Genomic DNA, 14,386 nt, shown 5'->3' with positions numbered 1-14,386 from the left:
CCCCCCCCAACCTCCACCCCAGCACGGACCCCCCCCAACCTCCACCCCGGCACGGACCCCCCCCCAACCTCCACCCCAGCACGGACCGACCCCAACCTCCACCCCAGCACGGACCCCCCCCCCAACCTCCACCCCAGCACGGACCCCCCCAACCCCCAACCTCCACCCCAGCACGGACTCCCCCCAAACCCCAACCTCCACCCCGGCACGGCACGGACCCCCCCCCAACCTCCACCCCAGCACGGCCCCCCCCCCAACCCCCAACCTCCACCCCATCACGGACCCCCCCCAACCTCCACCCCAGCACGGACTCCCCCCAACCTCCACCCCAGCACGGACCCCCCCCCCAACCTCCACCCCAGAACGGACCCCCCCCCCAATCTCCACCCCAGCACGGACCCCCCCCAACCTCCACCCCAGCACGGACCCCCCATCTTCCACCTCAGCACGGACCCCCCCCCAACCCCCAACCTCCACCCCGGCACGGCACGGACCCCCCCCCCCAACTTCCACCCCGGCACGGACCCGCCCAACCTCCACCCCGGCACAGACCCCCCCCCAACCTCCACCCCAGCACGGACCCCCCGCCCAACCTCCACCCCAGCACGGACCCCCCCCCAACCTCCACCCCAGCACTGCCCCCCCCCCAACCTCCACCCCAGCAAGGACCCCCCCAACCCCCAACCTCCACCCCGGCACGGACCCCCCCCAACTCCCACCCCGGCACGGCACGGACCCCCCCCCCCCCAACACCCCCCCCCAACCTCCACCCCAGCACGGACACCCCCCCCCAACCTCCACCCCGGCACGGACCCTCCCCCCCAACCTCCACCCCAGCACGGACCCCCCCCCAACCTCCACCCCAGCACGGACCCCCCCCCAACCTCCACCCCAGCACAGACCCCCCCCAACCTCCACCCCAGCACGGACCCCCCTCCAACCCCCAACCTCCACCCCAGCACGGAACCCCCCCCAACCTCCACCCCAGCACGGACCCCCCCCAACCCCCAACCTCCACCCCAGCACGGACCCCCCCCCCAACCTCCACCCCAGCACGGACCCCCCCCCAACCTCCACCCCAGCACGGACCCCCCCCCCCCAACCTCCACCCCAGCACGGACTCCCCCCCCAACCCCCAACCTCCACCCCAGCACGGAACCCCCCCCAACCTCCACCTCAGCAGGGACCCCCCCCCCCAATCCCCAACCTCCACCCCAGCACGGACCCCCCCCAACCTCCACCCCAGCACGGACCCCCCCCAACCTCCACCCCAGCACGGACCCCCCCCCCCAACCTCCACCCCAGCACGGACACCCCCCAACCCCCAACCTCCACCCCAGCACGGAACCCCCCCCCAACCTCCACCCCAGCACGGACCCCCCCCAACCCCCAACCTCCACCCCAGCACGGACCCCCCCCAACCCCCAACCTCCACCCCAGCACGGACCCCCCCAACCTCCACCCCAGCACGGACCCCCCCCCCCAACCCCCAACCTCCACCCCGGCACGGACCCCCCCCAACCTCCACCCCGGCACGGCACGGACCCCCCCCCCAACCTCCACCCCAGCACGGACCCCCCCAACCTCCACCCCGGCACGGACCCCCCCCCCAACCTCCACCCCAGCACGGACCGACCCCAACCTCCACCCCAGCACGGCCCCCCCCCCAACCTCCACCCCAGCACGGACCCCCCCAACCCCCAACCTCCACCTCAGCACGGACCCCCCCCAAACCCCAACCTCCACCCCAGCACGGACCCCCCCCCCCCCAACCCCCAACCTCCACCCCAGCACGGACCCCCCCCAACCTCCACCCCAGCACGGACCCCCCCCCAACCCCCAACCTCCACCCCGGCACGGCACGGACCCCCCCCCCAACCTCCACCCCGGCACAGACCCCCCCCCCCAACCTCCACCCCAGCACGGACCCCCCCCAACCTCCACCCCGGCACGGACCCCCTCCCGGCACTCCCCTGGAGCCCAGCCTACTCTAACCACCCCCCCCCCCCCCCCCGCCGCACACACACACACACAACCCGAGACACACCTCTCCTCACGCAATCAGACTGCGGCCACGCCATTGCCTGCCCAGAGCCAACCCCCCCAGGCCGTCACTCACCTCCACGCTGGTCGGCGTGAGCCTGGAGCACCGGGTCACGCCGATGAAAAGGAGGTTTGATTCACGTCGACGTGAACGGTCATCACATCGACGGGACTTCGGCCCATCCGGAAGGGAGAATATCGGCAGGTGAAAATCGGCTGCCTTGCGCAGACCCGTGACATTCTCCGCGGCAGCGGCGCCATTAACGCCCCGCCGACTTTTCTCCCTTCGGAGACTTCGGCAACCGGCGGGGGCGGGATTCACGGCGGCCAACGGCCATTCTCCGACCCTCTGGGGGGGGTTGGAGAATGACGCCCATGGTAACAGAACATTTGGAAAGCATTAACGGAATTGGACAAAGCCAGCATGGGTTTATGAAGGCAAATCATGCTTTACCAATCTACTAGAGTTTTTGAGGAGGTAACTAATAAGATAAGGGAGAACCAGTGGATGTAGTGTATTTGGACTTTCAGAAGGCCTTTGATAAAGTCTCCCATCAGAGGTTAATGAGCAAATTAAAGCACATTGGATGGGAAGGTAATGTATTAACATAGATCGAGAATTGATTGCCAAATAGGAAACAGAGATTGGGAATAAATGGGTCTTTTTCGGAGTGGCAGGCAGTGACTAGTGGAGTACCGGAAAGATCAGTGCTTTGGCCCAACTGTTCATGATATACAGCAAGTGATTAGGAAAGCGACTGGAATGTTGGTATTTATTGCACGAGGAACAAAATGTAAAAGTAGATAAGTTTTACCACAGCTGTACAAGACCTTGATGAAACTGCATGTGGAGGACTCTCAGCAGTATTGTAAAAAAAAGATAATATAGCTTTAGAAGTAGTTCAAAGAATGTTCACTGAACTCATTCCTGGGATGAGGGGCTTAACCTATGAAGAGAGTTTGAGCAGGTTGGACGCCTGTTGGAGTTCACATGAAGAAGAGGTGAGCTTATCGTAATATTTAAGATCCTGAGGGGACTTCACAGGGTGGATACCTGGAGGATGTTTCCTCTTGTGGGGCAGAATAAAACTAAAGGATATAGTTTAAAAATGAGAGGTCTCCCTGTTAAGACAGAGATAAGGAGAACTTTTTTCTCTCAAAGGATCTTTGTTTTGTGGAATTGAAGGCAGAGTTACACATATTTTTGTTAGGGGAGTCAATGGTTGTGAGGATCAGACAGAAAAGTGGAACTGAGACCACATGCAGATCAAACATGATCTTATTGAATGGTAAAACAGGCTTGAAGGGCAAAATAGCCTATTCCTGCTTCATTAGTCCGATGTTCCAGTGATTATCCGCACCTAGGAAGCATTATATAATGACATGAGGGCCAGAATTCTCAGGTTGTTGGGATTCACTGTTCCCGCTGGCAGCGCACTCCCTCCTGCAGGTTTCCCAGTGGCAAGGGGAGTTTTCAATGGGAAATCGCATTGACAAGCAACGGCGTGGGGCTGCCCCACAATGGGAAATCCCGTTGACTAGCTGGCGTATTGGAGCATTCAGCTGGCGGGGTGAAACAGAAATGTGGGGCTGGATTCTCCAAAAATGGGGCTCTGTCCCCACGACAGCGTAAAAACGCTGGCGTTTCACTCCCCAGTTTCCCATGAGTAGAGAATCCTACAGTCAGTGAACGGCACGCCAATGAGAAACACACAGCTGGGGGACCAGAGAATCCAGCCAGAGATTTGCAATTAATTTTCTGATAAAGTTGCCCAGATTAGATATCACAGGAACTTGTGCTATTCAGTGGTGAAGAAGTTGACTTATGACTTTAACTTGAGAAATGCAGATAAAAATCTAAAGGAGGATTGGGCTCCCATTATGATTCATGAAGATGTAAAGGAGGTAAGTCAGGAACTGAGGCTTGGACGTATGGTAAGAAGGGGTTGGGAGAATGTGTGGGTACAGGAACACAGGCCTAACAGCTGTTTGGCATGGATTGGACAGAGAATGCATCTGGAAACATAATAGAAGGGTTCAATGCATCTGAAAGGTATCCCGAAACGTGCAAGTGACCTGGCATTGGTGGGAACGGGAAGCGAGTCAGAACGTGGGTCCGATTCTCCCAAATAATTTCAAAGTTAATTTGTGGTAGGTTTTTCAGGGAGTTTCCCGCTGGCTCTACCAGCGGGTTCCCCACCGCTATTCAATTACACTTAGGGCGGGATTCTCCAGCCCTGCAACAAAATCGCATTCGGTGCGGGGGCGGAGAATTGATCCGGCCCCCGGAGAATCACTCGTCCGTGAAGTACGCCGCGCAGCTGGGGGGCCACTGCCAGAGGCCCTCCCAGCGATACTCCGCTCCCGACGGCATGGAACTAATGTGGTATGGCCGGTCGGGACTCAGTCTGTGGAAGTCTTATGGCCGGCCGGGGCAGTGATCGGGCCGGTCCGATGCAGCGGCGCGCGATTGTGTTGGTCCGAGTCCGCCATCGTGCTCGGCGCGACCACTGGATGCTGCCGCCGTGCGCATGCGTGGACTCGGAACCGGAAGTGCGGGGGCCCGTATCCGCAGCCAAAGCTGCGTGAAGCTCTCCGGGTCCCAGCTAGCCCCCAGAAGGTAATTGAATCGACCTTTACTTTTTTGCAGGAAACTGGGGAGTGAAACGCCAGCGTTTTTACGCTGTCGTGGGGACAGAGCCCCATTTTTGGAGAATCCAGCCCCATATTTCTGTTTCACCCCGCCAGCTGAATGCTCCAATACGCCAGCTAGTCAATGGGATTTCCCATTGTGGGGCAGCCCCACGCCGTTGGGACACCCCTGGGCAGCCGGCAAAATGAAGTATTCTGCCAGCGAGCATTTTTGGAGCCCTGGAGAGTTTCTCACCGGTTTACCCCACACTATCCCCTCCCCCCATGGCAATGTCACCGCAATGTGGTCCCTGGGGGTCTGCCTCTTCAGGCCCCTACAAACTCCCTTACAGCACCCTCTTCCTCCTAGGACCCCCACCCATCCAACATCCTGGAGGCGCTCCTAGCTACCAGTCCATGCCAGCTTTTGAATCCCGCAGACTCAGGACCTGAACCATTTGTTCCCCTGACCTGGTGGGCCAGTCCGAAGCTAAGTATAGGCCTTTTAGTGATAGAAATAGCCTAGAAAGTAGAGTTTATGCATGAGTAGTGATTTACTGTGTATAATAAATGTGTTTTGATTTGAATCTTACTAATTGGTGTGTTGAGTTATTGATCATTACTTGAACTTGAACCTCATGGCGGTATCATAAAGATACCTGGCGACTCTAGAGCAAAGGTTATAAAACAGAGCCAATTGAACCAACCAAAAGTTAGCAACACACCGTTCATGTCCCAAGTAAGCAATAAATAGTGAATACATAGGGGCTAGTTGACTGTCCTTGGCGTTACAATTGATGGCAAGATTCTATAAGCTAACAAGGCAGAAGATTTCAAAAAGCAACCACAAGTTGAGCTCAAGACCAAACAACCCATGACCTTGCATACTGAAACTGTCCATCCAAAATCACGCATTGCTAAAACACTTTGCTCAAGTTTTTGAAGAGAATTTGCTTGCGTCTATGACTAACAGTTATTTTAGAGTCAAACACTCCGACCAGTCATACAAGACCAACTGTAAAGGATCTTCAGCCCATTTCTATTTTATAGTGTCACACATTGACTGATATTTCAGTCTGAAGATATGCCACGCACACTGACCGAACCCCACACGTAATTGAAAGTCCAAACATTATCCAAATCTTTTGCAGATTCAGTTTGTTGTCGATTTTCCCAAAATTCGTTTGTTGCAAAATTCCCAATCGACTGGGTGCTGCACCAAAACAAACCACCACATGTAGCGAAGGAACCAATCACCAACCTGTAAACTCCATTGCTCCAGAGCTCCATTTATACCAAATGTTTTCTCCGTTTTTTGTTTCACTGTGCTCCATTTCCCCTTTAGGTGCCAGAACGTCAGCCCATGCTTGGCAGTCCGCAACCATTTCTTTATTGTAGGTCAGAGGGGGAGTTGCATGAAGTCTCCTGTACTCATTGTGAGCATCCAGCGCTTCCTGCTCAAATGTTGATAGTTCTGAAAACGGATGGCAGTCACCATTATTGGAGAGCCTGATAAATTTGAACACAAACCATTGCACCCACCCAGTACCTGCTAATCCACCACTGCTGCTTGCCTGGCCAGCTGTGACCCAGCCCAGCACAATTAATTTAATCTGTGTGTTGAACATAAAAGGGCTGTGCTGAAAATGAGCATCGTGTCTAATCCTGTCCCTACATCCCCCACCCCCACTTTGCTGCAACACCCATGTGCCCTCCTCACTTCCCAGCCACGGCTCAGTGGCGGGCATCTCATTTCTGTGTCATAAGGTTGTGGGTTCAGAATAATAACATCAGGAAGGAGTCATCATACTCTTCTGTATGTTGACAGCAAGTCTGTATTACAATTTATAGCCATACACACACATGTATATTGGAACGTACAAGTATGGAGCTGGCTCCATGCTAGGTCTTTACCGCTCTGTCCATCTCTAGACTGACCCTGGCTCTGGGTCACATGCCTTCTTTCATCACTGGGTGGGTGGTCCCATATTAACCCTGTATGGATCACACCCATCTACTACACCTCCCTCCAATTCTTTATCCCATGTATATAAAGATAAGTCTTGAATTGTTATAAGTCTTGTGCATTTAGGGCAGCACGGTGATGCAGTGGTTACCACGGTGCCAAGATCCCAGGTTCAATCCTGGCTCTGGGCCACTGTCCATGTGGCGTTTGCACATTCGCCCCGTGTTTGCGTGGGTTTCGCTCCCAACAACCCAAAGATGTGCAGGGTAGGTGGATTGGCCACGCTAAATTGTCCCTTAAATGGAAAAAATGAATTGGGTACTCTAAATTTATTTTTCAAAATGAAAAAAAAAAGTCTTGCGCAGTTACCTTATTGCTCCAGCCTTAATGCTATTCCAAGATTATTGCTATTACAGTATTAAAATTATTAAAATTAAGCGTTGTGATTAGTGAGGCATTCAGATGAATCACAGGCGTGCCTGTTTAAGGACTCGGGTGGTCGCGAGGTTTCTGAGAGGCTGAGTAAGTTAATTATTAAACTTAATTATTTTCCAAACTCAGGAGCTATGTGGTCAGCCTTGGATTCAGGAGTTTGGATTAATGACGGGTTTCGTGCAAACGGTGCTTCTGACTGAATTCATGTAATGGGATTCTCAGGACTGGCTGTCCTGGAAACTAAAATAAATACCTCACCCTTGTAGGCTGCTTGCTGAAACTGGACTTCCAGAGAAATTCAATGGAGTCTTGTAATATAGTAAAACTTCTGCCTTTTAGCTTCCAGGCTCTTCTCTCTGCAGCTTTTGGGTGGTGAATTTTCTCAGCATCTCTAGCTTCAGTGGGAGATTTTTCAGTTCACAATCCATTGAAGATGTTATTTTTCTTACTTTATCGGCATTCTTTTAAGAATGCTTTCTAATATTGAGCTCCCACTATGAAGAATGTTACTCCTAACATCAGGAAGGAGTCTTCTATATGTCAACAGCAAGTCGTTATTAACAACTTTGAACTATATTTTTTATGCATCCATGGGATGTGGGCATCGCTGGCTAGGACAGCGTTTATTGCCCATGAGGAGTTGGTTGTGAGCTACCTTCTTGAACCGCTGCAGTCCCTGAGGTGTAGGTACACCCACAGTGCTGTTAGGGTAGGAGTTCATTTTGACCCAGTGACAGTGCAGGAATGGTGAAATGGTCAGGACGGTTCAATGGCTTGGAGGGGAACTTCCAGGTGGTGGTGTTCCCATGTGCCTGCTGCCTTTGACCTTCTAGATGGTAGTGTCTTGGGTTTGGAAGGTGCTGCCTAAGGAGCCTTGGTGCGTTCCTACAGTGTATCTTGTAGCTGGTACACACTGCTGCCAATCTGGGTCAGTAGTGAAGGGAGTGAATGTTTGTGGAAGGGGTGACAATCAAGTGGGCAGCTTTGTCCTGATGGTGTCAAGCTTAAGTGTTGTTGGAGCTGCACTCCTCCAGGCAAGTGCAGAATATTCCTTCACACTCCTGGTGTCTTGTAGATAGTGGACATTGTTTGGGGAGTTAGGAATTGAGTTACTTACTGCAGGATTCATTACATCTGACCTGCTCTTGTAGCCACAGCATTTATATGACTAGTAAAGTTCAGTTTCTGGATAATGGTAACTCCCAGGATTTTGATAGTGGGAGCTTCAGCGATGGTAATGCCATTAAATGTCAAGGAGCAATGTTAGATCCTCTCTTGACACATGTGTAGTGCGAATGTCACTTGTCAGCCCAAGCCTGGATATTGTCCAGGTCTTGCTGAATTTGGACATGGACTGCTTCATTGTCTGAAGAGTCACGAATGGTGGTCAGCGAACATCCCCACTTCTTGACCTTATGATGGAAGGAAGGCCATTCATGATGCAGTTGAAGATGGTTAGGCCTAGGACACTACCCTGAGAAACGATGATTGACCTGCAACCAACTCTTTTGTGCCAGGTATGACTCCAACCAATGGAGAGTTTTCCCCCGATTCCCATTGACTCCAGTTTTGCTACGGCTCTTTGATGCCATACTCGGTCAAATTTGTCTTGATATCAAGGGCAGTCATTCTCACCTCACCTTTATATACTTCTACACAGTAAATAAAGGATACTGACATACAGTTGTCTCCTTATCATTGTCCATCACTGTCCATCACTAGACTAACTCTAGTCCTGGGTCATGTGCCTTCTTACATCACCATGTGGATGGTACTGTACTAATCACTCATTAATCCTATATGTACCAGATCCTTCTAGATTCATCTTCCACTCCAGTGATTTCAGCACATGATCCAGGCCAACCTTCCCAGTGAGGTACTAACTGTTAGAGGTGCACTCTTTTGGATGAAATACTAAGGCTGCTCTCTCCGACCCCATGGCATTATTTTGAAGAAGAACAGGTAAGTTTTCCCAATGTCCCTCATTGTGGGCAGCACGGTAGCACATGTGGCTAGCACTGTGGCTTCACAGTGCCGGGTCCCGCTGGGTCACTGTGCGGAGTCTGCACGTTCTCCCCGTATCATAGAACATAGAAAAATACAGCACAGAACAGTCCCTTCGGCCCATGATGTTGTGCCGAACTTTTGTCCTAGATTAAGAACAAATTAATCTACACCCGATTATTCTACCTTAATCCATGTACCTATGTAATAGCCGCTTGAAGGTTCCTAATGTTTCCGACTCAACTACTTCCACATGCAGTGTATTCCATGCCCCCACTGCTCTCTGGGTAAAGAACCTACCTCTGACATCCCCCCGATATCTTCCACCATTCACCGTAAATTTATGTCCCCTTGTTCCACCCGGGGAATGGTTTGTTCCACCCGGGGAAAAAGTCTCTGACTGTCTACTCTATCTATTCCCCGATTATCTTATAAACCTCTATCAAGTCGCCCCTCATCCTTCTCCGTTCTAATGAGAAAAGGCCTAGCACCCTCAACCTTTCCTCGTAAGACCTACTCTCCATTCCAGGCAACATCCGGGTAAATCTCCTTTGCACCTTTTCCAAAGATTCCACATCCTTCCTAAAATGAGGCGACCAGAACTGCACACAGTACTCCAAATGTGGCCTTACCAAGGTTTTGTACAGCTGCATCATCTCCTCATGGCTCTTAAATTCAATCCCTCTGCTAATGAACGCTAGCACACCATAGGCCTTCTTCACAGCTCTATCCACTTGAGTGGCAACTTTCAAAGATCTATGAACATAGATCCCAAGATATCTCTGCTACTCCACATTTCCAAGAACCCTACCGTTAACCTTGTATTCCAAATTCATATTTGTCCTTCCAAAATGGACAACTTCACACTTTTCAGGGTTAAACTCCATCTGCCACTTCTCAGCCCAACTCTGCATCCTATCTATGTCTCTTTGCAGCCGACAACAGCCCTCCTCACTATCCACAACTCCACCAAGCTTCTTATCGTCTGCAAATTTACTGACCCACCCTTCAACTCCCTCATCCAAGTCATTAATGAAAATCACAAACAGCAGAGGACCCAGAACTGATCCCTGCGGTACCCCACTGGTAACTGGGCTCCAGGCTGAATATTTGCCATCCACCACCACTCTCTGACTTCTATCGGTTAGACAGTTCGTTATCCAACTGGCCAAATTTTCCACTACCCCATGCCTCCTTACTTTCTGCATAAGCCTACCATGGGGAACCTTATCAAATGCCTTACTAAAATCCATGTACACTACATCCACTGCTTTACTTTCATCCACGTGCATGGTCCAGTAGAGTGGAGCTGCTGACTGGCTGTTGCAGAGGAAATTTGCATCCGTCCGTGTGCTCACCTAACTTGAAGGTGGTTTGTGGAGGAGCTGTTGTCAAGTGACACTTAAACCCGAAACACTTCTTCAGTGTTTCCCTCCCTACCCCCTCCTCTAACCAAAAAAAAACCAACCGCTGTAAAGATCAAGAGGAAGGCTCGAGGGCAGGTAGAAGTCGAAAGAAGTTGAACCGTGACGTCACAGCCTGCAGGTAAGGGAATGGCTGGTGACTGGTAAGTAGTTTTTCTTTTATTTTCCCTCAGGTGTTATCGTGCGGGGCGCAGAGGTTGCTGAGTGAGTGCTTGCTGAGAAGGGGAGTGAATAACAGGTAAGCTCTTTCTTTCTTTTTCTTTTCTTATCTCGAGGGGATGGCAGGGAAGGTAGTGCAATGTTCCTCCTGCAGAATGTTTGAGGTGCGGGACGCCGTCAGTGTCCCTGCTGATTTCATCTGTGGGAAGTGCACCGATCTCCAGCTCCTCAGAAACCGCGTTAGGGAACTGGAGCTGGAGCTGCTTGAACTTCGGATCATTCAGGGGGCAGAGGTGGTCATAGATAGAAGCCTCAGGGATGTAGTTACTCCAAAAAATAAAGATAGATGGGTGACGGTGAGAGGGGCTGGGAGGAAGCAGTCAGTACAGGGATCCCCTGTGGTCGTTCCCCTTAGTAACAAGTATACCGCTTTGGATACTGTTGGGGGGGGGGGGGGGAGGGACTTACCAGGGGTAAGACATGGGGTACAGGTCTCTGGCACAGAGTCTGTCCCTGTTGCTCAGAAGGGAAGGGGGGAGAGCAGTAGAGCATTAGTCATTGGAGACTCCATAGTTAGGGGGATAGATAGGAGATTCTGTGGGAACGAGAGAGTGTGTTGCCTCCCAGGTGCCAGTGTGCGTGATGTCTCGGATCGTGTTTTCGGGATCCTGAAGGGGGAAGGGGAGCATCCCCAAGTCGTGGTCCACATAGGTACCAACGACATAGGTAGGAAAAGGGATAGGGATGTAAGGCAGGAATTCAGGGAGCTAGGGTGGAAACTTAGATCTAGGACAAGCAGAGTTATTATCTCTGGGTTGTTACCCGTGCCACGTGATAGCGAGACGAGGAATAGGGAGAGAGAGGAGTTGAACACGTGGCTACAGGGCTGGTGCAGCAGGGAGGGTTTCAGATTTCTGGATAATTGGGGCTCATTCTGGGGTCGGTGGGACCCCTACAAACGGGATGGTCTACACCTGGACCAGAGGGGTACCAATATCCTGGGGGGGGAAATTTGCTAATGCTCTTCGGGAGGGTTTAAACTAGTTCAGCAGGGGCTTGGGAACCTGAATTGTAGCTCCAGTATACAGGAGGTTGAGAGTAGTGAGGTCATAAGTAAGGTTTCAAAGTTGCAGGAGTGTACCGGCAGGCAGGAAGGTGGTTTAAATTGTGTCTTCTTCAATGCCAGGAGCATCCGGAATAAGGTGGGTGAACTTGCAGCATGGGTTGGTACCTGGGACTTGGATGCTGTGACCATTTCGGAGACATGGATAGAGTAGGGACAGGAATGGTTGTTGCAGGTGCCGGGGTTTAGATATTTCAGTAAGCTCAGGGAAGGTGGTAAAAGAGGGGGAGGGGTGGTATTGTTAGTCAAGGACAGTATTACGGTGGCAGAAAGGACGTTTGATGAGGACTCGTCTACTGAGGTAGTATGTGCTGAGGTTAGAAACAGGAAAGGAGAGGTCACCCTGTTAGGGGTTTTCTATAGACCTCCGAAAAGTTCCAGAGATGTAGAGGAAAGGATTGCAAAGATGATTCTGGATAGGAGAGAAAGCAACAGTGTCGTTGTTATGGGGGACTTTAACTTTCCAAATATTGACTGGAAACGCTATAGTTCGAGTTTTAGATGGGTCTGTTTTTGTCCAATGTTTGCAGGAGGGTTTCCTGACACAGTATGTAGATAGGCCAACGAGAGGCGAGGCCATATTGGATTTGGTACTGGGTAATGAACCAGGACATGTGTTAGATTTGGAGGTAGCTCAGCACTTTGGTGATAGTGACCACAATTCGATTAAGTTTACTTTACTGATGGAAAGGGATAGGTATATACCGAAGGGCAAGAGTTATATCTGGGTGAAAGGCAATTATGATGCGATGAGGCACGACTTAGGATGCAACGGATAGAGAAGAAAACTGCAGGGGATGGGCACAATGGAAATGTGGAGCTTGTTCAAGGAACAGCTACTGCGTGGCCTTGATAAGTATGTACCTGTCAGGCAGGGAGGAAGTGGTCGAGCAAGGGAATCGTGGTTTACTAAAGCAGTCGAAACGCTTGTCAAGAGGAAGAAGGAGGCTTATGTAAAGATGAGACATGAAGGTTCAGTTAGGGCGCTCGAGAGTTACAAGTTAGCTAGGAAGGACCTAAAGAGAGATATAAGAGCCAGGAGGGGCATTACAAGTCTTTGGCAGGTAGGATCAAGGATAACCCGAAAGCTTTCTATAGATATGTCAGGAATAAATGAATGACTAGGGTAAGAGTAGGGCCAGTCAAGGACAGTAGTGGGAAGTTGTGCTTGGAGTCCGAGGAGATAGGAGAGGTGCTAAATCAATATTTTTCGTCAGTATTCACACAGGAAAAAGACAATGTTGTCGAGGAGAATACTGAGATTCAGGCTACTAGACTAGAAGGGCTTGAGGTTCATAAGGGGGAGGTGTTAGCAATTCTGGAAAATGTGAAAACAGCTAAGTCCCCTGGGCCGGATGGGATTTATCCTAGGATTCTCTGGGAAACTAGTGAGGAGATTGCTGAGCCTTTGGCTTTGATCTTTAAGTCATCTTTGTCTACAGGAATAGTGCCAGAAGACTGGAGGATAGCAAATGTTGTCCCCTTGTTCAAGAAGGGGAGTAGAGACAACCCTAGTAACTATAGACCAGTGAGCCTTACTTCTGTTGTGGGTAAAATCTTGGAAAGGTTTATGAGAGATAGGATGTATAATCATCTGGAAAGGAATAATTTGATTAGAGATAGTCAACACGGTTTTGTGAAGGGTAGGTCGTGCCTCACAAACCTTATTGAGCTCTTTGAGAAGGTGACTAAACAGGTGGATGAGGGTAAAGCAGTTGATGTGGTGTATATGGATTTCAGTAAAGCGTTTGATAAGGTTCCCCACGGTAGGCTACTGCAGAAAATACGGAGGCATGGGATTCAGGGTGATTTAGCAGTTTGGATCAGAAATTGGCTAGCTGGAAGAAGACAAAGGGTGGTGGTTGATGGGAAATGTTCAGACTGGAGTCCAGTTACTAGTGGTGTACCACAAGGATCTGTTTTGGGGCCACTGCTGTTTGTCATTTTTATAAATGACCTGGAGGAGGGTGTAGAAGGATGGGTGAGTAAATTTGCAGATGACACTAAAGTTGGTGGAGTTGTGGACACTGCGGAAGGATGTTACAAGTTACAGAGGGACATAGATAAGCTGCAGCGCTGGGCTGAGAGGAGGCAAATGGAGTTTAATGCAGAAAAGTGTGAGGTGATTCATTTTGGAAGGAATAACAGGAAGACAGAGTACTGGGCTAATGGTAAGATTCTTGGCAGTGTGGATGAGCAGAGAGATCTCGGTGTCCATGTACATAGATCCCTGAAAGTTGCCACCCAGGTTGAGAGGGTTGTTAAGAAGGTGTACAGTGTGTTAGCTTTTATTGGTAGAGGGATTGAGTTTCGGATTGCAGCTGTACAAAACTCTGGTGCGGCCGCATTTGGAGTATTGCGTGCAATTCTGGTCGCCGCATTATAGGAAGGATGTGGAAGCATTGGAAAGGGTGCAGAGGAGATTTACCAGAATGTTGCCTGGTATGGAGGGAAGATCGTATGAGGAATTCTGAGGGACTTGAGGCTATTTTCGTTAAGAGGTGACTTAATTGAGGCATACAAGATGATCAGAGGATTGGATAGGGTTGACAGTGAGAACCTTTTTCCTCGGATGGTGATGTCTAGCACGAGGGGACGTGG

The 14,386-nt window shown here is 51.1% G+C and overlaps 1 protein-coding gene across 3 annotated transcripts in view; it reads right to left on the bottom strand.

The window, feature by feature from the left end:
* LOC140399054 (uncharacterized) overlaps positions 1–14,386 on the bottom strand; it is a 447,829-nt gene that overhangs the window by 399,910 nt on the left and 33,533 nt on the right. For all 3 annotated transcript variants that reach the window (XM_072488143.1, XM_072488146.1, XM_072488144.1), the window contains exon 3: positions 5,936–6,148. In XM_072488143.1, the coding sequence (XP_072344244.1) occupies positions 5,936–6,148 (213 nt within the window). The remainder of the gene's footprint in view (positions 1–5,935; positions 6,149–14,386) is intronic.

Source organism: Scyliorhinus torazame, chromosome 22 (assembly GCF_047496885.1).
Source record: "Scyliorhinus torazame isolate Kashiwa2021f chromosome 22, sScyTor2.1, whole genome shotgun sequence".
NCBI classification, from domain to species: domain Eukaryota; kingdom Metazoa; phylum Chordata; class Chondrichthyes; order Carcharhiniformes; family Scyliorhinidae; genus Scyliorhinus; species Scyliorhinus torazame.
This window is presented reverse-complemented; position numbering and strand designations above follow the sequence as displayed.